Source organism: Sylvia atricapilla, chromosome 2, assembly GCF_009819655.1.
Source record: "Sylvia atricapilla isolate bSylAtr1 chromosome 2, bSylAtr1.pri, whole genome shotgun sequence".
NCBI classification, from domain to species: domain Eukaryota; kingdom Metazoa; phylum Chordata; class Aves; order Passeriformes; family Sylviidae; genus Sylvia; species Sylvia atricapilla.
In genome coordinates this window covers 113,370,005-113,393,613 of record NC_089141.1, presented here as the reverse complement: position 1 = coordinate 113,393,613, position 23,609 = coordinate 113,370,005, and the positions used below count along the sequence as shown (strand labels likewise).

General features: G+C 43.9%; 1 protein-coding gene across 1 annotated transcript; it reads left to right on the top strand.

The window, feature by feature from the left end:
- The first annotated feature begins 984 nt into the window (after positions 1-984).
- SIM2 (SIM bHLH transcription factor 2) lies at positions 985-22,577 on the top strand. The gene is made up of 7 exons (XM_066340555.1): positions 985-1,020; positions 1,284-1,483; positions 4,843-4,949; positions 11,435-11,582; positions 13,020-13,188; positions 13,929-14,343; positions 21,871-22,577. The coding sequence occupies exons 1-7, from the start codon at positions 985-987 to the stop codon at positions 22,542-22,544; spliced, it is 1,749 nt and encodes a 582-aa protein (XP_066196652.1). The 3' UTR covers positions 22,545-22,577.
- The last annotated feature ends 1,032 nt before the right edge of the window (positions 22,578-23,609 follow it).

Sequence of the window (23,609 nt, the reverse complement as noted above, 5' to 3'; positions counted from 1 at the left end):
AATTCCCAATTATCTCTGTTAATCAGAGGCATCACTTCCTTCGGCTCACTATTAAAAGTTTGCACAGCGAAAGTCAAAGGATTCTTTAAGCTGGAGAGATGTTGGCCCAGATTTATCCCATTCGACTGTGATTAAAGTCAGGACTTAATTTTTAAGAAATCGCCTCATTAGCTGAAGCTCAGAAAAAAAAACCTCATGGACCAAGTGATGAGGGAATTGAGATCTGCTGAGAGAACTTCTTGCTGTGCTTTGGCTAAAACATTTCAACCACTGGAGAGGAGGAAGGTTTAAACAGGAGGAGCCTATTCCCAGGTGATGTTTTGGTGGGTTGTTTAGAGCACTAAATACACTGAAAATTAATTCCTTTCCACAGGACACAGTTCAAAGCCAAACAAACAGAGAAAATTCAGCGAAAGGGTGTGATATTCCTGCTGCTTGAAGCAGAAAACTGGCAGGGGCACTGATGATTTCTGAGCACCAGCAGCACACTAAATAAATCTTCTGGCCTGGAATAGTCCCCAGGTTACATTTCCCCCTCCCTTTAGGTGACATTGAGTTTTTACAGTCTAACACTGTCATTATCACCTCTGTGAACAGCAATTGTGCACAGGGATCCCGAAATCTGAGCTCAGCACCTTGAGCTTGGTCACGTGTCAAAACAAAACAAAAAACCCTCTGAAGCTGAGCAGAGAACTTAAAACTCATTTCTTGTGCATTTGCATGAATGTTAGTTTGATTTGCATAAAGTTGATTTGCATAAAGTTAACTTTTATTGCATTGCGATGCATCAGTAGTCACCGGGTTTTTAAAGTGGCTTTTTAAAAGTGTCTTTATTTACATCAGAATAATAACCGGTTAAAATGTAAATGTTTTTATTCACCTTTGAGTGTGTGTGGGAGAGAGATGGTTGCATTAAAAAAAAAAAAAAAAAAAAAAAAAAAAAAAAAAAAAAAAAAAAGAGCTACTACTGGATTTTTTTTATGAATGAACAGGAATTCTGGCTGCATCTACGAGGAATCTGTATCAAGGAGCTTAAAGTATTAATTAGAAAGCAATTAGGCAGTCCCCAGAGAGGAGGCGCTTCAATACTGGATTCATCAAGCTGTCAGCAAACACAAAACTGCACTCACCGAGCCTTAATCTCTATTTACCAATTAACAGCAATCAACAGAGGGCTCAGAATTTAATGCTGAGTGCCTTTATAAGCTCATTGAGGCTGGGTGGGCAGCAGGTTTGGGGGCTTTCTAATCAAATCCTAAGGGTGTTTTCCCCCTTTTTTCCAGGTGATCCACTGCAGTGGCTACCTGAAGATCCGCCAGTACATGTTGGACATGTCATTATATGACTCCTGTTACCAAATCGTGGGGCTGGTGGCCGTGGGTCAGTCTTTGCCTCCCAGTGCAATCACTGAGATCAAGCTCCACAGCAACATGTTTATGTTCAGGGCCAGTCTGGATTTAAAGCTGATCTTCCTCGATTCCAGGTGAGCAGCTCTTTTCATGTCCAGCCTTCCCAAACGGGTCAAAACACCCGTGGAAAAAAAAATAAAAAAAAAAAAAAAGGAAATCCAGCAGTCCCAAATAGATCTGGAACTCTGAGCCTTCCAAAGCTTTCCAGGCAGCTGAATAGACCACACTTTGTCTGGAATGCCAAGAAATAAGAGCCTGTCCAGTCTGACCTGGAGTTACCTGCACTTTTAGGGTCAGCTAAAAGTTTCTTGCTCTGAGGATTGGTCACAGGAGCAGTGATACTTTTTTTTTTTCTTTTCTTTTTTTTGCCCGAAAGGACACAAATTTTATCATACAAAGCCAGCAAAAGGAATGAGGATGTACCAAAAAAAACCCTCCAAAAAAACCCCAAAAGTGGAAAATTGAGACCAAACCACTGGCTGGGGTCATCCAGAAAGCTTTTGAGAGAGCTGTAAGGAAAGAGAGTTCTGCTTTTTAGTGTGATGCTTTAACCACGAAACCAACACTTATAATGGGGTTGTTAGGATGGAAATTCGTTCCATTGGCTGCTCCACACCAAAGCAGGACCTTCTTAAACAAAATTTTGGGACAAAACATCTGAGGAAGGAGAGCCCTGCCTCCACTTCAGCTGATGGAGCTCAGATGAGCACAGAACCAGAACTGGAATTAATTTCTCTGGTTTCGGAGCAGGTACCTTGTAGGACACAGTACTTTGTCCAGTGCAGTCCAGAAGATGCTCCCTCAAAGGGAAAATCCCAAATGCACAAAGTATTGACAAGATGATCATTCCTCAGCAATCCTTTCCTGTGGGACCCACGTTCCTCACTTCCCTGGCGGGAATGTGGTGAATGTGTGAGATAACCCCTGTATCCAGGAGAGTGGAGGCCAACCAGGCCAGAGGAGCCTTTTCTCCGTGCTCAGCCCAGGAGACAGTGGCTCCATCAGCTGCTGGGACACAAAGAACTCCTTGTTTCTGGAACCCTTCCTCGTTTTTCTGGCACGTGTCGCTCCGCTACAAAGCAGCACGAGGAGGTTCAGCAAACACGTCCTTGCATGTTGGGAAAAAAAGGAAATGATGAGCCTGGGAGGAACTGCCTGGAGACAGAAGTGTCTTCCAAGGCCACAGAAGGAGCAGAGGTGTTGACAGGAGCAGGGATGGACCCAGAGCTGTGTTTACCAAGGAGCAGATGGGTGTCATCCACACACGGGACAAGGAGGGGAATTCAGCTTCTCCAGAGCCTTTTGCTCTCCCGGCTGAGCAAACCAAACTGTATTTGCTCAGAGCAGGGGCGTATTAGGAGTTAGGAAAAACCGGTTTCAGGCTTGGTTCTGGTGTCCATAGAAGGGGATGGATCTTGGGGTGTAACAGTCACAGCAGACAGCATGAAAGCCATGGGAAGGAGCAGCTCAAAAATCCCTTTCTAGACACCCTGACATGACATCAAGCACACAGGAGCTCATTCACTGAGGTCACAGGAAGGAGGAGACAGTCACTTCCCTCCACAGTGAGCTGCTCACTCCGATTTTTGTGATGCATTCATTGCCAGGGGGTCTAAGAAGACTTTCAAGACCTCAAGAGACCAGAACTGGGGCAAGCTCTGCTTCCTTCTGTGTGTCCTGTCACTGCCCAGCACAACCTGCAGCACCCAGCCTGGCTGAGGGATTGCTTTGATGTTAAGGAAGTAAAACAGCTGACTTTACTTCCAGAATCAAGCTTTTCCAAAATTTGGGAGTCCTGGGAACTGTCAGTGATGGGGGATTTTTTGTCACCAGCTTCCAAGTGAGACTGCACCTTTGAGAAAATGAACCCCTGCCTTGGGTTTGGATGAGCTGTGTCTGCACTCCCCAACGGGGCAGGATGCAGCTGCCACCCTGGTTTGCAGTGCCCTGAAGTCAGAAGGAGGATTGAAACCTGAGCAGGATCTTCCAAGCAGAATTTTGTGATCCTGATGGGCTTCAGGGAGGATTTGGGATGAGGACACACTGCAGAGGAGAAGCACAAGCATCTGTTCAAAGGCATTTTGATGTTGTTGTCCTTCAGAAGAATCCAAGCTCTCGGTCCTCTCAAGCAGAACATCCTCAGTCTCTGTGGGGTCCACTGGGCTGGTTAGAGTCAGGGTATGAGTCCAGAAGATGCATAGTAGTCACAAAATTAAATTAAAAAAAATCAAAATGTATATTACTTGCAAATCCACAAGGACAAGTATTGCTTGGGACCCCTGTTCATTTCTGTGGACACTCCTGTGCCATCCCTGGTGCTGTGCATCCTCACCAGTGGTAAAATTCAGACCAGGAACATCCTTTTTTAGTCCATGTCCTGACCATCCTCCCTCAGCTCGTGGCAGGAAGAGTCTTGGAGCATTCAACAGGATTCCTTCCATCTAACCTGCAGGACAACCTCCAAGGACACTCCAGCTTTAATAAATATTTCAGTCCACAGGCTTAGGCTAGAGGCAGTCCCAGGTAAAACTCCTGGAATTAAAATGTGCATCTGCATCTGCTGCTGCAGGAATAGATCCTCAGCAGGGACAATTTTACTGTCACTCACCTGCTAAGGGACTGTGTCACTTGTTAATGTGGGCATTACTCTTCTGCCTTTTTTAGGCAAAGAAAGCCCAGGACATCACAACAAGCCACAGTTTGGCTGAGTGGCACATTGTAATTTAAGAAGTGGTTTTTTTCCTTAACAGAATAAAAAAAAGTTCACTTGAAACATAAAGTTTGGCCCAATGTAAGCCTGACCTCTGCATTTGATCCTTTAACATCTGCAGAGATGCTGCTGTTTTGAATTCATTCCATTCTTCTACTTCTGGGATTTATTTTTTTTTCCTTTGGAAGTCTTGCCTCGGCTTTTCTTTCCTCACCCTGTGGTCCTCACACCTCCTTGTCTTTCCACGCTCTCAGCTGGAATAAGCTCCTGCTTTTTTCTCCTGTTAGGCACCAGCCTGGATTTATTCCCAGGCCATGATCACATGTGGCCCAACACACCTTCTACACTTGTAGCTTTGCAAAAGCAAATGAAAAAGTGTCAGCAGCCCACAAGAGAGGTTTTATTGTTTCATGAGCAGCTCCTCGAGCGGAACTCTGTGCAAAGGATCCTGCACGGCAGTGGCAAAAGCCCAAGGTGGAAATCAGTAAAAGAGCTCTTTTTCCTGCCTGGCTGTACCAGGGAAAAGCTGCACCTTGCTTTGGCTGGGCTGAAAGGGTTTCTTTTCTTGTAAAGGTGAGGTTTCTGTTTCCAAAACTAACATTTCGCCCCGCGGCTTGCAGGCACTGATTCGTTGGCACCATCAAACGTTGGGTTAATGAAACCGAATATTCCTGGAGATTTTGTTTATTGCAGATTTATTTTCCCCCCCCCCCCCTTTCCCAGGGTCACGGAATTAACTGGCTACGAACCCCAGGATCTGATAGAAAAAACCCTTTACCACCACGTCCACGGCTGTGACGTTTTCCACCTGCGATACGCCCACCACCTGTGTGAGTACCTGGGCTGGAGGGACCTGGAGCTGCTGCAGAGAGCCCAGAGGAGGCTCCAGGATGAGCAGAGGGCTGGAGCAGCTCTGCTGGGAGGAAAGGCTGCCACAGCTGGGATTGTTCAGCCTGGACAGGAGAAGCTTTGGGCTGAGCTCAGGGTGGCCTTGCAGGGCCTGAAGGAGCCCCAGGAAACCTGGAGAGAGACAATTCCCAAGGGCTGCAGGGACAGGACACAGGGAATGCCTTCCCAGTGCTAGAAGGAAGGGTTATACTGGATATTGGGGAGGAATTTGTGGCTGTGTGGATGATGAGACCCCAGATTTGCTGTGGCTGCTCCTGGATCCCTGGCAGTGCCCAAGGCCAGGCTGGACATTGGGGCTTGGAGCATCCTGGACAGTGGAAGTGACACTGCCCATGGAACTGGATGAGCTTTAAGGTCCCTTCCACCTCAAACCATTCTGAGATTCTCTGAAATACGTGGAGTGCTGTGAGAAGTTTTGCAGACAACAAGCAGCATGCTGGAAGGCATAAAAAAAAAAATCTTTTCCAGTCCTTGGCTGGAGAGAGATTTTCAAAAGTTCTTGGCTATCACTTAAGGAAACCATTCATTGTGTAAATAAGCTGGATACTCAGTATGTTGGGCTTCTGAGTATCCAGCTTATTTCTTTTCTGGAAAGAACAAAAAAACCAACACAACACCCAAACCAACTTATCTGGCGAGTTTTATCTTTGTACTTAGGCGATCCAGGCTATTTTGAATATTTGGGATTGATCCTGGATGGTGATTTCTTGAAGGAAAAGAAAACCAAAAGAGCAAGTAAAGGAGAGAGGAAAATGTGAACTTCACTAGCCTCTGCTGTTAAAACAAAAACTGTGCAGCAGCCCTGCATTCCTCTGAAATATGTTAGTAATAATCATCCTGTGCTTGAAGGGAATGCAATCCCAAAAACTCCTTGGAGGGACATTCATTAGTAGCATGTGGAGGAGGTTCGGAGAATGGATTGTCAGGGGGAAAAAAAAAAAAAAAAGACACATTTAATAATTTCCCATCTTCTAACAGAGTCACTAATCATATCTTCAACCATCTGGATCTGGGAAGGAGTTCATTCAGTAGCACATTAATTTGAAAAGCAAATTGAGGGAATGGCTGAACTCTGGATTTGGCTCCGTTTGCTGCAACCCATACGAGGCAAAGATGACATCCAAAAACCAATGTCGGGGAATTTTCTTTCCAGATTGCTCCTGTAGGCTGGAAGCAGCCGGAGTCAAATCCTTCTTTTAGGCTTCCTTCTTTTCTTGCTGTGTGCTACTCATGAGGCTCTGGAATATCCAGGAGGCTGTAGCTGTGTTTGGCAAGCCCAAGCTGAAATTCCAAGTGCTGAATTCCATTGGTGGCAGGGTGTGCTACACCTGGGAAAGCAAAAGCTGATCTTTACAGCGAGTTCAGATTTACCAAAACGTTATTGAACACTCCGGGCTGCTGAGAACTGGGGGAAAAAAAAGGATTTTTTCGACCAGGGCACATGGAATATTCTGTCAGGGACAACCTCTCTTGCAGTGGTGACATCTGCATGTGGATGTGACCCAAATAAACTCAGTGTTTCCACCAGGCTGTTGGAAATACCTTCATCAACCAGCAGGGAGATGATGCCACCACAGCCACAATCACCTCTGGAAAACACTTTTCCACTTTAGAGCAGCGGGATGGATCATTCTGTGGCTGATCCACTTTGATCCGTGTACGACTGGAGTTCGAAATGAAGAGACAAATCATGTTCACTGAATTACCCACCACATCCTTCCACGAGTTAAAAACCAAAACCCCTCAGGCAAATAGGACACCAAGAGCAGTTCTGTAGGTTGAAGAAAAATGACTGTAAACTTTAAAACCAGAAGAAAAATGTGAGCCATGCACAGGAATTTATGAAAGCAGATAAATCCCGAGCAGCACAAAATAATGAGTAATGCTTGGGCAGCAGTGGGAAGAGTGCAGGGTCATGGTTGGAATACCAAGTAATGGGAATTATTAAACCAGATGTAAAGTGCACGAAGGCCCTCTGGGGAGCACTGTGAGAGCTCCCCCAGCATCCATCAGCAAATGTCTCAGGAACACGAGCAGTGAAAGGTTGGCAGGTCCGTTGTACCATTCTATAAAGCGATCTGATGATGAAGTGTCACCTGATGCAGAAATCCAAAGAGAAACATCTTACACCTAATAAGGGTATTAAGGGGAGGGGAAAAAAAAAAAAAAAACCAAAAAAACCTGAGCAACCCTAAACTAGGATAACCATTTGCTTTTTTTAAGAGGAAAAAAAAAAACTAAAATCCCAAACTGATGACCTGGAGCGGCTGAACTCAGAGTGAGGCAGCACAGAGAATAAAACAAAGGAAACAGTGAGGGGAACAAGTTAGGAGGGAGAGAACATCAAGCTAGGAGGGAAAAGTAGATGTGAATATTTGCCTAAGGTGTGCTGGCAGCAAAGAGAGTTTCCTGCTTGAAGCATTTGATTGGCTTCCAGCTCCAGGAAAACACTTGTGGCATTTGAAGCACTGTTATTTATTTCTAGAGCCCCTTTCATGCACACAGTGTTTGCCCTGAAATGTGGCCACACAAATAAAGGGGCCCTGCCCCAGGATTCTAAAATACAGGACAGAGTGCCAGGACAGGCAAAATATCTTTGTGCCCTCAGAGAAATCTCTTTGTTTGTACCATTGTGAGGGGGATTTTGGGCATCCCACGTGTTGCAACATCCCTGCTCTTCCCACAGGAACTTGAACAGGATTCAGGTCTCAGTGCCCAGCTGGTGGCCCCACCAACCCCTTCTCCTGCTCCCTGGAAGTCACCCTATGTATTTATAGGGTTATTTTATGGAAAAAAATTAGGTTCCACCATCTCTGGTGTGGGGTCTGCCTCAGCTTTGCCAGCACTCAAATCTTCTGGCAGAGCAGCACCAGATTTAAAGAGGTCAAAAGAAAAAGGAATAGAGTCTGCTGGGCACAGTGCCTTGCCCAGGGGCTGGGCTCATGACATCCCAGGGCAGCTAAAACAGGATCTGCTGCCAGTGTGGAACCAAGAAATCCCTATTTTGGAGCGGTGTCCTTCAGTGCAGGCTGGGAACTCCCAGCCACACGCCTGGTGGAGCCTTTTAAACCAATCCTGCCTGACAGCCCAGAGCCTTTTCCAGCTTCCCTGAGAAGCCAGGAGTGAGCCACAACCCTGGAACACCCAGGGACACAGGGCACATCCAAGGGCCAGGGGCTGAAGCCACAGAATCCTCCCCTTTGGGCTGCAGCTGAGGCCACCAAGGAGTCTGAGCCTGCACACATTGTCTGCAGGGTGGATTTTGCCTCCCTCCCATTCCTGAGGTTTCCTTTTCAGCATCAAACAGAGCCCAGAGCCAGATGGAAGCTGACCTCACTCACTGTCTCAGTTACTGTCCCTTAGCCAAGGTCAGACTTCCCCCAGATTGCTGAAAAAGCAGGAGGCACGGAGTCCTCCCCCCTCCCCAGAGAAACACTGGTTAATCCAGATAATTAAGAAGGAAAGCTGAACACTGCAGCCCTCAGTGGTTTTCGCATCTTTTCAAACGCTGTCTTAACAGCAGAGTTAAACAGGGATTTAAAAAAAAAAAAAAAATCAGTGAGGGAGGAGGAGGAAAGCCAAAACTAGTCCCAAAGCACAGGGAAGAAGTTTGTTATAGTTAGTGATCCATGACAGCATTAATTTCTCTTTTGGAGGACTGAGTGTAGCAAAGCATTTGGAACTCAAGGAAAACGTGCTCATTAAACCAGCACAAAGACCTAGTTCTGAAAAGGCCAGACCACACTCCAGAAATTACCTGCTACATGGCCTGGGCTAAAATGTAAAGATCATTTCCTGGAATGGGACCGTTTGGATTTTAGAGGGAATCACCAAATCGTAAAATCACAGAAATGGTGGTCACAAAAATCACAACCCCATGGTTTGGGTTGGAAGGGATCTTGAAGATCACCTCATTCCAACCCCCTGCCATGCCAGGGACATCTTCCACTATCCCAGATTGCCCCAAGCCCTGTCCAACCTGGTCTTGGACATTTCCAGGGATGAGGCAGCACAATTACAGAGCACCATCCACAATTATAGAACACTAAGAAGTAATAAAACAGTGGCACAGAGAGAACTATTAATATTTTATGAACAGAAGCTTTGAGCAGCCACTCCAAGATTTTCAACTTGCAGTGACAAATTGCACTTAAAAAGTACAGATGTCTTTATATTTTCTCAGAGTGGTTGAATACTCTCACACACATAGTCCTCATGGTTTTTTTAACTGTACATGCATCTGCACACCCTCATCCTGTAAGGAATTCCATGTAGAAATGTGAGAGTGGAAGGAACAGCAGCAAGAATGAGGCAAAAAAGCTGATTTCTAGGGGAGATTTGAGACCCCAAAAAGCAGTGCCTTGGTGATGTGGAGGGTGGGATTTGAATGTCCTGCAGGATCATGGAGTCACAGAATGTCCTGAGCTGTGAGGGACCCACAGGGACCATCGAGCTCAGCTCCTGGTCCTACACAGGCAACCCAAATTCCCAGCCTGGGCATCCCTGGAGCTCTGGCATTCCCTGGGGAGCCTGGGCAGTGCCTGAACCCTCTGGGGGCAGAGCCTGGCCCTAAAATCCACCCTCAATCCCTCCTGGAACAGCTCCAGCCGCTCCCTTGGGTGCTGTTGGGTCACAGGGAGCAGAGATGGGAGCCACAGTTTCAGGTGTTTATTTTGTTGCCTCCTGAACACACCTCACCCTGAAATGGAAGAATTGACACTTCCAGAAAGACCTGTCCATTTTGTAAGAGCCCGATTTTCTTTGGGACATAGACTGGATTTGAAGGAAAGGGTAAATGTGTTGGGACGTGCAATGGATAGGAGGGAAGCCCAGAGAGGTGACCCACGTGCTCCAGATTTTGGGGAGACCCCACTGAGTCTTCCAGTACCACAAGGAAATGGATGAAAAGGAGGGAGAGGGACTTTTTATATGGGCAAAAACGTGACAGGACAATGGGGGATGGCTTTAAACCTACAGAAAGCAGGTTTATATTCCATTTCTTGGTCATATTTATAAAAAAAAATCATTTATATCTATATTTATATTATATATATTTATATTATATATATTAATATATTTTATATATTAATATATATTCCTATATATTATGTATTTATTTATATATATATATATATATATATTTCCTGCTATTGCCCACTTGTTTTGAACACAATTTGTGCAGTGAGCTCAGTCCATGATTCCCTAATTTCCAATAAATAACTGCACAGGAGAGTAAGAAGATGGAGTTTCCCAGAGGAATGATCCAAGGCCACACAAGAGAAGAACCAGCTTCAAAGGCTGGGCATTATCTTCTAGTGAATCCTGAGATAAAGGCCTGGCGCTGAACCAGAAATATTTGTGGCTGGATTAAATATTTAGAGATGCTGCACAACTCCTGTTACAGCACACAACCTCCTGCCAAAACATCCTTGTTCACAGAGGATCCAAAATAGCTCAGGGAGGATTACACGGCTGGTGAATTTATCAGATATCTGATTCCCCTCTCTGTCCTTTGTTTGGGTGCTTCACAACCAAAGAGTTGTTTTTAATTTTACCCTTTTAAACCAACTTTCATGAATTACAGAGGGGAAAAAAATCACAGAATAAAATACGTCACAAAACACATGATATTTTAAATTTTAAAATTAAAATTTTAAAAGAGTGTTTGTGGATAATGCGACCACAGCTGACCCAGAGAAGAAGAAAGACAAAACTTTAGAGTCATCAAATGTTGTATAAATAATAATGTGGTGTTATGAACCTACTGCTCATAACACATAACAAAGAGAGATAATTTTGCAGGGAGTTATTTAAAGTTTATTGGGAGGAAGAGGAAGGAGGGTATGAGGACACAGTTTGGGCTCAATAATCTCAAAGGTCTTTTCCAGCCTTTTTAAAGGTGGAGTCACCATCCCTGGCTGTGGTTAAATAAAAACTGGATGTGGCACTCAGTGCCAGGGTTTAGCTGAGGTGTTGGGGCTGGGTTGGACTCGATGATCTTAAAGGTCTCTTCCAACCCAGTGATTCTGTGACTTTGGGCACCCACCAGGTAAGCGAAGGAAATACGGGTTGGATATCAGGAAAAAATAAATTTTTATGGAATGAGTGATAAAGGACTGGAACTGTCTGTCCAGGGAGGTGGTGGAGTCACCATCCCTGGCTGTGGTTAGGAAAAGACTGGATGAGACACTGGGTGCTGTGGTTTAGTTGAGGGGTTGGGGCTGGGTTGGACTCAATGATCCTGAAGGTTTCTTCCAACCCAAGGATTCTGTGAATTCTGTGAAATCCTTTGAGGGAGAAAAGCGCTCGGCTTGCAAATAAACCTCTCCAGGAAGTGGATATGAGTCCAAAAAAAAAGTAATTTTTTTTTTTTTTTTTTTAATTTTAAATTTCTCTTTTTTCACAGTGCTGGTGAAAGGCCAAGTGACCACCAAGTACTACAGGCTGCTGTCCAAGCAGGGAGGCTGGGTGTGGGTGCAGAGCTACGCCACCATCGTGCACAACAGCCGTTCGTCACGGCCTCACTGCATAGTGAGTGTCAATTATGTCCTTACGTAAGTCCAAACACTTTGTACCATTACCTGTTATCACTGATTGGGTCCTTAGTGGTTGAATCTGCCAGGTTTTCTTTGCTGGTGCCTCCCAAGTCTTGTTCTGTGCCCGTTGTGGTTGCAACTTTCTGTTCGTGTGCTCCCGACTCTTTAGCTGAAATAAGATATTTTTTATGTTAATTATTATCTTTAATTATTATATCAATAAAGATAATAGAGAATATATAAATATATAAATATATATATATTATAATATAATATATATTATATTATGTAAAACAATATAATATACAATGTATTATATATAATGTATTATATATTATATATTATAATGTAAAATATATTATATACCATATACAATATATAATATATAATAGAATATATCTTATATAACATATATAATATATTATATAATATATATTATATATGAAGTAATATATAAAGATAATATATATTATAATATATATTATAATTTATATAATAGTATTTAATATAAAAATAAATATATTTATTAATAATATATTTAAATATATATATTAGTAATATAATTTATTTATTATATAAATCTTCATCTTGTCCAGGGAAGGGCAATGGAGTTGGGGAAGGGTTTGGAAAACATCTCATGAGGGAGCTGGGGGAGCTCAGTCTGGATAAAAGGAGGCTCAGGGGAGGACCTTGTGGCTCTGCACAAGTCCCAGACAGGAGGGGCAGTGAGGGGGCTCAGGGCTCTGCTGCCATGTCCCAAGGGAAAGGAGGAGAGGAAATGGCTTAAATTTTGTCAGGACAGGTTCAGATTGGAGATTAGAAGGATTGTTTTTCCTTTGAAAGATTGGTCAGGCCTTGGGATGAGCTGCTCGGGGGGGTTTGGAGTCACTGGGAGTGTTCAGGAGGAGTCTGGAGGTGGCCCTTGGGGACAGGGTGATGCTGGTGCTGCTGGAGTGAGGGTGGGATTGAAGATCTCTTCCAAAGTTGAGTACCCTGTGATTTTTTGATCAAAACCAACCTTGCAGCTTGTGTGGTTTAGTCACAAGCACATGCTGCCAACAGGGGAGGAACGCTGCTCCTTTTCCTTTCCTCAGGGCTGATTGTGAGAACCAGGGAAGAAAACAATTCCTGACTGAGCAGATTGATTGATCTCTGTCCTTCCATGATTCCAAACCACAGGGAGCCAGGGATGGCTGAGGGAAGATGATACAGCTCAGGCTCAGAGACAGGGGACACCTCATCCAAAGGCAGTTATGTGATTCCCAGAGGAATTTTTTTATAGACTTACATGGAAATGAGTTCACCCCATAAGATTCTCTGCCTCCTGACATCCCCAGACCCAGTGCAAATCTTGCAAGAGTGAAACTTCAAGCCTTGTGAAAACTAGCACGTATTTTTACAGGAGTTAGTTAGGATTTTTCTGTGCTTTTCATTTACTGGGCTCTTCTTTTGCAGAGATATTGAGTACAAGGAACTTCAGTTGTCACTGGACCAGGTTACCATTTCCAAGTCACAGTTTTCATGCAGAAACTCAGTACCTACCTCGCAGGAAACAAGGAAAATAGTAAAACCCAAAAGTAATAAAATGAAGGCAAAACTCAGAACAACACCTTACCCTCCACAGGTAAATTTTCCAGCAATATTTATTAACCAACTGTTCTCACAAAGTGCTTGGGACTGTGTGGAGATAACCCAGGACTGAATTTACTATAAAACAGATGATAGGATTGTCTATCCCAGGAAATCCCTCATAAAGCAGGATAAAATTGGACCCTTTTTTCCTTGGGGTGGAAAGTACAGGTAGCACAAACCAGCTCTGGCAAGTGATGTAAAACCTTGGGGATATAAAGTGTGTGAAGCACTTGAACCAAGATGTCCTTTCTTGGCAAAAAAAAGAAAACCCTGCACTTGGAAAATTTGTGCTGGTGCAGAATGTGTGTCATTTACTGTTGGGGTGTGGGGTTCTTGATGTCAGGAGGAATTTCTTCCTGGGAAGGGTGGTCAGGCTTTGGAAAGAGCTGCCCAGGGAGCTTTGGAGTGCCCATCCCTGGAGGTGTCACCTGGAGGTGGCACTCAGTGCTCTGGGCTGGGGACAAGGTGGGCACAGCTGGGACTCCCTGGGCTGGGAGGGCTTTCCCAACCTTAATCCTGGGCTTGTGTAAAACTGAACTGCCAAAATTATCAAACCAAAGCAGGAATTTTTGTCCCCATGTGAAGGCAAAGTTGCGAAGAGAGGAGGAACTTTAACACCACTCAGTCCGTCCCTTGAGCCAGCGAGGCTCAGCTCTGGGTGCCTGTCTGACCCGTTCTGAAAGTTCCTCCTTTAACTCTCCTCCCCTGCTCTTTTCCCCCTCTTCCCCCCAGCAATACAGCTCGTTCCAAGCGGACAAACTGGAATGCAGCCAGGTGGGGAGCTGGCGCTCCAGCCCCGCCGCCAGCGCCGCCGCCCTGCAGGAACAGAACTTCCATTCAGAGAGCAGCAGCAGCGAGCTCCTCTACGCCCCTCCCTACAGCCTGCCCTTCTCCTACCACTACGGACACTTCCCTGTGGATTCCCACGTCTTCGGCGGCAAGAAGCAAATGCTGCCAGGGAAATTCGGGCAGGCGCAAGGGGCTCCCTGCGAGGTGGCGCGGTTCTTCCTGGGCGCGCTGCAGACCAACGGCGAGTGCCAGTGGCATTACGCCAACCCCCTGGTGCCCAGCAGCCAGTCACCCTCCAAAAACCTCCCCGAGCAGCCGGTGAACATCATCAGGCACAACCTGGCACAGGGTTATGAAGGTGAGCCGAGAGGATTTGTGTTGGCGGTTTGGGAGCTGGTTGGAATGGGGTGATCCTCGTTTGATGGCCTTTCCGACCCAAACCATTCCATGATCCGTTTGGTGGTTCTGATGAGGCCTCTCTTGATGCCTTGCAGTGGCTGCCTAGGATAGAGAGAAGATAAAGAGAATAAGAGTTGGTATTTATGAAAGGCCTTCCACAGATACACCTTGGGCACTCAGAGGCCTCTGAGGCTACACCCAACACGGACAATGGTCACGAGATTTTCAGACAATTAAAAGTTTGGTCCATTTACATATCAGGGGTTAATTCTGCACTTACAGCTGCAGGTCATGAAGTCACATCCCCCCATTTTGCTCCCTCCCAATTCACTTTTGTTTATGATTTTCAGAGCCTGAGGCTGTGAGGTGTCATTGGATTCAGGCCTTTTGTCTGACCAAAATGTGAAGACAATAATTAACACTTTATAAAGACTTTAGAGTTATGCCCAGGGAGGTTTGGACTCACTGTCTATGGAATTACTCAGGAGGAGCCTGGATGTGGCCCTTGGGGACAGGGTTTGGGGTGACGCTGGTACACGATTTGAAATATATAAAAGCTGAAATCCTAAGGCATGAGTTTAGGAAACACAGAAAATCAGAGGTAGTGAAGTGTATATCATGGTATTATAATCAATAATCAATCATTATTTTTATGATATTCCCATCTTCCTTCTTCCCATTTCCATCAGCATTGGATTGGGAATATTATCAAAGCTTCAGCTGAAAAAAATGCACTCACCAGAATCACTTTTAGAGCAGCACAGTGATCCCTCCTCCTTCAACACCGGCACAGTTCACCCTCATGTTTTAAATAACCCTCAGAGTTATTTAAGTGGAATTCCTCAGGTAAGCCATGGCCGAAGTCAGATTGAAACTTCACCTACACAACAATAACTTTTGACAATTTTAACACAGAAATTAAAATAAACACCGTCTGTTCCCACAGAAAGTGAAGGCTGTCCTTTCTCAGTCTGAAACCACTCTGAATGCCTTTACCTTACAGAGTAATAACTCTGCTTTACTTGACAATAATTCTGAACTTGAAAATGTCTCCCACCACCTGCATTATTTCACTGTGCAGATGGTCAGGGATAGAAATTCTTTGAAGAAAGGCATTGACATCTCTGAGGTGGAAAACCTATAAGAAATAACCTTGAAAAATTATAAAACAACCACATGCAAAGATGTTTAAAAATACCCTCTAATCCCAGAATCACGGAATAATTAGGGTTGGAAGTGACTTCTGGGGATAATCTTGTCCAACTCATTTATTTCCCCTGTGTTTAACCAGAACAGGGCTCATTGCAGTGGTTTTGGCAGAGATTTTATCTCTCATTTTAAACACTCCTCACCTCCCAGCTGCCACAACTCAAAAATAAAACTGAATGGAGTTGTGATGGGCAAGGAACATTATTCAGCTAAGGCAACAAAAAATATCTGGACAAACCAGACTCTGTCAATTCAGGCCATTTTGGGATGGTGTCAAGTATCTTTAAGTCAATTAATAGTATTAATTACTCCCCTGACCCATCTTCTCCTTCAAGCCAAACAGGACTCTGAATTTAACTGTTTTCATGAATGAGCCTCACAAGGTTCTGCTGAGATTTCAGGTTACTGCTGATTTTAGCAAGAACAGCCTTGGTTGGCCTGCATTTCCCCCACTCTTCCCTCCATTATTTCAGTAACTGTGAGAATTACACCAAAACCTGCTGCAAAAATAGGGAAAAAATACAAATTTTTTTTGTATTTTTTAAACTCGCCAGATCCGAGTTTATTCAGTCTAATTAAACACAGGAGCTGTTTTGTGATTTAAGGTGTATCTGAAAGTGTCAGGGAACATCAACAAGTGCAAAATTCAGATCAGCTGCTACAGAACTCCCAGGAAAGCCTTCATCAAACTCCTTTGAGCAACACTCCAGTTTTTCACTTTCCAATCCAGGCCAAATCCTTGGATCCCTCTGCATACATCATTTTCATTAATGAAAAATCCCTGGTGAGGACTGAGGTCCTGCTGTGCAGTCAGATGGAAACCTTCCTTGCTTGGAATGGAAGAAGCAGCAGTGGAAATTTAAAAAAAAAAAAAAAAAAAAAAAAAAAAAAAAAAAAAAAAAAAAAAAAAAAAAAAAAATTAGGTAGTCTCCAGTTAGGCTCTTGGGTACCAGCATCAAGAATTGATTCACTTCTGGGTGTAGATATCCAAGATCCAAAAGGAATATTAAAATACAAAGATATTAAAAAAAAGTATAAAGGCATTCAAAGCTGAGCTTGCTGCATCAGGGATGGAATCAGGCATCAAATGTGCTTCCCACAGAGGAACAAATAATTCCTGCCTGGGTTTTTCTCCTTCACAGGATGGTTTGACCTCACCCATGCAGGACCTCACCTCACTGCCAGCAGCATTTTATTTCACTTTTCTGTGGTTAGGTTGAAAATGAGCAAGAGTGAAGCTCCTCTCACAGCCTGGAGCAGGTTAAACCCTTTCCCTCAGCTTGTGCTCCTCTAATTTGCTGCTTCCTTTGGTTGCTCCTGTGGACTGTGGGGGAAAAGGAGGAGTTTTAGACCAAAAATAGGAAATGGTTTTGTCCTTTCTGAAGATGCTGTGGGAGGAAACAAAAAAAGAACAAACAAAAAACCAAAAAAAAAACCAAAAAAAAAAAACCCAAAAACCCCCCCAAAAAACCAAATCAAAAAACAACAACAACAAAAATCACCAAAAAAAGAAAAAAAAAAAAAAAAAACAAAAAAAACCCAAACAACAAAAAAACCAAACCCAAAACAAAACCAAAATACCCCAACCAACTGAGAAACAAAACAAAACCCAAACAAACAACAAAACCCCAAAAAACTCCCTAAAAACCCAACCAAACAAAAAACCCAAACAAAAACTAACCCCCTCCCGAAAAAACCCCAACCAAAAAACCCCCACAACCCTCCCTGAAAAACCTAAATCTTTCAAAGAGAAGGATAAAGACTGAAGTAAATCCTGCCTATCTCCAGTAAACCTGTAGGAATAGGATAAAACCCCTTCAAATCCCAATTAAAAAAACCTGCAAGGAACTGCTGCTATTTTTTAATCTCATCCCACATCATTGTTTCCTCATCAGGAGGAAAATGGAGCTGCAATACCAGAGGTTCTTATTTCTGGTTCTGCTGCTCCTCGAGGTTTTGCTGCTTGAGTTGTAGGTTCTCTTTTGAGCGTTTTAATTGATATTTCTTATGGATATTTATTAGGAACTTGACGAAAATTTGCTTGCCACAATTAATTCTCTGCAAAAGCACTTGGAGCTGCATTACTTTAGGAGGGAAAAAATATGGTCAAATTTAAGACTGGTCAGAGATCATGGCAAAAGGGGAAAGGAGAACACAGCTTCCCCTATAAACAGGGTTCCCATCCATTTTTTGCAGCCTTGTTTCCTCCTTGTTGGAATCTCAGAAACTTAGAATTTGGGGGTTTAGTCTATAGTAATACATACAAGTCAAGATGGAGGATTTGGGGTGTTATCTTTGGTTTTTTGGGGGGTTTTTTTACTTTCTTTTTCCTTCTTCTTCACAGGTTTGGGTGGTTTTCTCTAATTGGGTGGAAAATGTCCACACTGTTATTGAGTCAAAAATACAAATAATATAAGTGTCCCTGTGAAAACCTTTACACCTCCTCAAGCAGCGTCAGCACCGTTGCACTTTTTGCCGAATTCTGCACCTTTTTAGAACTTTTTTTTCCCATCTGACCTCCTGGAGGTTGTCAAGGGCTGCTTTTTTATTTTTTTATTTTTTTATTTTAATTTTTTTTTTCCAGTGGCTCTCTGGAGAACTGACAGCCAGGGAGCTTCAAAGCAGGGAGGATCTGCTTAGCATCATCCTCTTCCATCCAAAGGCAAAGCCAAACTCTGACATCTGGCAGCCGGCTTTGGACGGCGAGGGCGATTCCACATCACACCCACGGCAGCATCTGCCAAGAGCGCCCTGGGCCAAAAGGCATTCTTTCATTTTTTATTTTTTATTTTTTTTTTCTTTTTGTCCATGGAAAAAAGCAGCTCCTTTTGGAGAGATCAGAGATTGGAGGATGATGGTGCCAAGCCGTCAAAGCTCTGAGGAAGCACGTAGCAGATACGACTGCCTGCGAATCAGATGTTTCTGCCGCACGATCTGGTTTTGAAGCTTCTTCCACTTCTTTCCCAGCTGGCCCCGTCATCAAAAAAAAAAAAAAAAAAAAAATCGTTTCAGTGAAGGCAGCTTTATTCTTAGCCAGAAATTTGCTTTTTAGCTTTGAATTTTGCTTTTTAGCTGCTGTGGGCACCACAGGACCTGCTGGTCACTCAGCGGTGCTGTTGGTCCTTCTGAACTCCCCCGTGTGCAGCTTTGTGCCAGCAGTCGTGCCAAAATTCAGGAAATGAGGGGAAAAGGACTGAGAAAATCTGTGGAAAAAACCTCCCCAGGTTTAGCCAGTGCCTATTGGAAGGAAGAAATGACATTTTGCAAAGGGAATTCCCCTGCAGACAAAGAGGTCTGGGGGATCATTTTGCCTCACCTTTGTTTTTGGAGGGAGAAAAATGGAGAACAAGCAGCCCACGACTTGAGTGATTTGCAGTTAGGGTTCAGACCAGGACCAGCACAGACTGAGATAATCTAAACAATTATTTTTTTCATGGGCAGTGGTTGTATAAAGACCTGTTCTATCTTTGCCTTTCTTGATAAAAAGGAGAGAGAGGGAATTTTATTGGGGCAGAAAGTGTCAGGACAAGGGAAAATGGTTTTAAAGTGCCACAGGGCAGGATCAGATCAAGACTGGGAAGAAATATTTTGCTCAGAGCCTTGGAACAGGTGAAGCTGTGGCTGCCCCTGGATCCCTGGCAGTGCCCAAGGCCAGGTTGGACACTGGGCTTGGAGCAGCCTGGGACAGTGGAAAGTGTCCCTGCCCATGGCACTGGAGGAGCTGTGGGATGCCTTTCAATCCAAACCTTCTGTGATTCTGTGATTTACAACCTGATGTAGCCACAGAATCACAGAAGGTTTGGGTTGAAAGGGACCTTAAAGGTCCAGGAGTTTGGAGATTACAAAATTAAAGGTGACAAGGCAGAGGCCAACTGGTGGCTGTGATGCCTCAGCTTCTCCCAAGTTCTCTAAAAATGGAAAAGGACAATACTTTGTTCCGAGGTTCAAGAAGAGCCATGAAGTGAAAATATTCCAAAATGCAGGAGGAATCTCTTTTTTTTGTCCATCCCTTTTGGGGACACCTTAAACCCAGAACACCTGATCATTATTATTTAAATGTCAGTAGCTCTCAGCATCTGTATTTGTTTCACAATAAAACCACCAAATGTGGAAATGTTAAAATCAGAGCACTGAATTACATCAGTAAAATTCCCAGGCCATTCTCAAGCACGTGGCTGAACCCACGTTGGATTTGTGATCTGAAAGGGCCATTTTCCCCCAGCTGGTGAGAACTCAGCTTCCCTCAGCTTCTACTTCTTGTGACAAAATGTATACACAGAAACGGGACAGGATAACTTGAAGGGTTCTTGTTTTTAGGAGGGTGAAGAAGAAATTAGAACCAGATTTCTGTTTAAATTCTGGTCTTAATTACGTAGTGCAACTCCCTCTGAAATTAATGGAGGTCTGCATATAAAAAAAAATAAATAAAAAGGTACAACTGAGTTATTTCTGCTTCCTGTGTTATCCATGAAGGCTTTGCCAGTCTATTACAGCACAGGGAATATTAATTATAAATATTTAATGGGCTGGTTACATCAGCAAGCAATAGAGGGGAACTCCAAAACTTTAAAGATGTTAAATAAAATGGTTAGAAAAACAGAAAACCCCTTTTTAAAAAGGCCCTTAAGTGTCCAGGGCATCGTGTGAACCTCACACAAAACAAGAGTTTGGGTCTAACTAGAGAAATTTGCTCAGTGTGTCATTTTTCCTCTAACATAAAACTTTCAAATGTGCCTTGGAGGAGCTGTTTAACTCACAGACTGCTCATAGGAGAGAGCAAAAAAAATTATTACTCATATGGTACAGGAGAAAACCGAGGGGCCTTTTCTCTCACCACTTGGAGACAGGAGTGTACAGAAAGGAAAAGCTTCATTAGCCAAGCAGAAAATGGTAAAAATAACTATAATTGTTTCAAGAGTTCAGTTGCCACGCAGGAACTGAGGAGAAAAGTGAGACTGCTCAATGTATTTTAGAGGAAAAGCCTGAATAGACATCCTAGGCTTGAAAAATGAAGTATCTGGCTTCTGATTCTCTAAAAATGCCCAATTTTCAACTTTGTAGCCTGAATTTTTATCATTATCTACCTTTACTAGGTGGGAATATCTTAAAAGCAGAGATCCAGCATTCCTGAAGAGGTGTTTTTGTTGCTTTTCAAGAGATGTTTTTAATAGCTGATGCCAGCTTTTCGAAGAGAAAAAGCAAAGTCTTTAATGTGACCCACTCTGGGTAACACAAAGAGATTTCATTAATTAGATAATGATAGATTAATCTATCATTATAGATTAATTAATTCATTAGATAACGTCACCTTCTAATATCTCATCTAGATATTCAATGTAACCCAAATAAATACCATGAATTACAGAACCAACAGAATTCTGTGGAAGGAAAAGACATTTGAGATCATTGAGTCAAACCTCGGAGCTGGATGTTCTCCTTGCAAGGGCAAGTGTCCAGTGCACTCTCACAATGACAGGCAGAATAAATTCCGTTTATTCCATTTATTTATGGTTATTATTATATGATTAAAATAATTCCACTATTTTAACCATGGAATCACTGAGAGGTACCAATGTTACCCAGCTTTTAGCAAACCCTTTGATAAATCCCTGGAAAGAGCGAACTGAAGGGAAAGATATTTTAATTTCAGGTTGTAGTTGCTAACATTCCTTTGGTTTAACTCCCCTGATTTAACTATTGATGCCTTGGAAGGCTGAGCTGGAACAGAGACTGGACAGAGCCGGAGAATAAAGCGGATATTTATTGAAAGGCCTTTAGGATACACCTTGGGCAGGACAAGAGCCTGGCCGGGGCTACACCCAAAGTGGACCCAAAATGGTCACAAAATGGTCACAAAATAGACACAAAATGGTCACAAAATGGTCACAAAATGGATAACTGGTCATGAGAACTTATATTTTTATAAGTTTTGGTCCATTTGCATATTGGGGTTGAATTGTCCAGTTTCAGCTCCAGGTGATGCAGTCCCATCCTTCTTGTTCTCTCTCCTCAGCCCACCCTTGTTTGTGCTTTGGGGCCTGAAAACTTGTCCCAGGTGTCCTTGGTGTGCAGCAGGAGAAGGATTTGTTTTGTGTCCCTGCTGTGTGCAGAGCTGAGTGACACTGACTGTGAGCTCAGAGCTGCAGCCCTGGGCACCACAGAACATGAAATACCCAAGCTCAAACTTCAAGGCATCACTATGACAATTATATCGGCGAGCTGTAATTACTCCAGGGGGCTCATTGTCAGTAATTAACACCTTTTCTGTCCCCGCCAGTGCCGCTGTCACACAGGAGGTACAACCAGGACGTTTTGCCCGACGCCTTCCCCAGCTGCACGGCGCCCGGCAGGTACAAGGAGGAGCTCTACGACTCCGCCATCCTCAAACACAACAAGACAGAGCCCAGCAGGCTCCAGCCTCACTCCCACCTCATCAAAGAGGAAAACAAGCTGCCTTTTCACAGAGACCTGCCGGAAAAAATGGCCATCAACGACGGCTCCTTCCCCACCAACCCCTTGCTGCCCAAATCCGAGTGCTGCCAGGCCAAGGCCGTGGGACAGCTCAGCCACCTGCTGCCCTCGGTTTATGAGCAGGGCAGGAGGATTTGTGTCAAAGAGCCCAAATTCGGGCACGTCACCCACCCCCTGGAGGAGCAGGAGGGCGGCCAGAGGATGAGCTCCAAGCTGGACCACGAGGCCGAAGGGCTGATGGATGTCAGGCCACCGGGGCAAGTCCCCTTCGTGCTCCTCAACTACCACCACGTGCTGGCCAAGCACGGCGCTTTCCAAAGCTCCCCGGGACACGGGGGAGAGAGCTTCCCCTACGGATCCGAGGAGGTGAACGCCTTCGTTTACAAAAACCAAAGCCCTTCCTCCCCGGAGAGCCACAAGGACTCGGCCGCGCTGCCCCATTACATCGGGACTTCCGTCATCATCGCCAACGGCAGGTGACAAAGGGGGGTTTGAGTTTCAGCAGCCCGAAGGGTGATTTGCCAAAAAAAAAAGGAAAAAAAAAAATTTAAAAAATGACAAAAAAAAAAAAAAGCGTGAGGAAACACAGTGAGGTTTACCGGAGGGGCAAGGTGGCGAGTGCCAAAGTGGGCAGGAAAATCCCTTCCGTCCCCTCTTGCCGTGTTTCGGTGTCCCCGATAAAGCTCTGGTGGCCAGGGAGAAGCCAAGTTCCAGATCTTTATTTTTGTTATTTTCTAGTGTTGCAGCAAAAGGAAACGAGAGGTGTTATATGCAGAGGTTTATATGAAGAACTTCTTTTTTTTTTCCTTGACCTCCCCCCTCCTTAAAACAAACTCAAGATTTTTTTTTTTTTTTTAATCATTATCATAAAATACGCCTTCTAGTTTAAGGGTTTTTTTGACAAATTGTGTGAAACCTTGCATCGACTCTCCACCCAACCCCCTGACAAATGGACTTTGTTGAGAGAGTGGTGATTTTGAGCAACCACAACACAGCTGTCCGACCCAAACAGAAAAAAAAAAAAGCTTATTTATTAATTACCAAAAAGTTTTAAAACTAAATAAATCAACCCTACATTTGATTTATCTAACACAGATTTCAGCGTTCCGAAACTGTTGCCACCACCATTTATCTTGACAAGGGACGATATGACAAATTAATAGGTACAAAGATAGGTATTACAGGGTTACAGGTCTTGTCACGGCAAATTGGGACAAATTATGGAGCAGGAACTAATTCCCCACAAATAAGAAAAGGAAACTCCTAAATCCTGTGTTTCCCTGAGTATTTTTGGGCGAAGCCTGTGCAGATTTTTCAACTCAGCCAGTCACAAATACATCTTAATAACAGCACCAGAAATGTTTTCTTTATAGTCCAGAGAGTAAGGAACATTTATGCCTTATTTTGAACTTTCCAGTAGAATTGTGAGCTTTGAAAGGTCCAGCTCTTAACACGCTGAACTTCCTCCAGCATAAATCCTGTTGTCAGCACAAAGGCAGGGCTGGAATTCCCTGATCGGAGCACCTCACAAATCCCAAAGAGCAC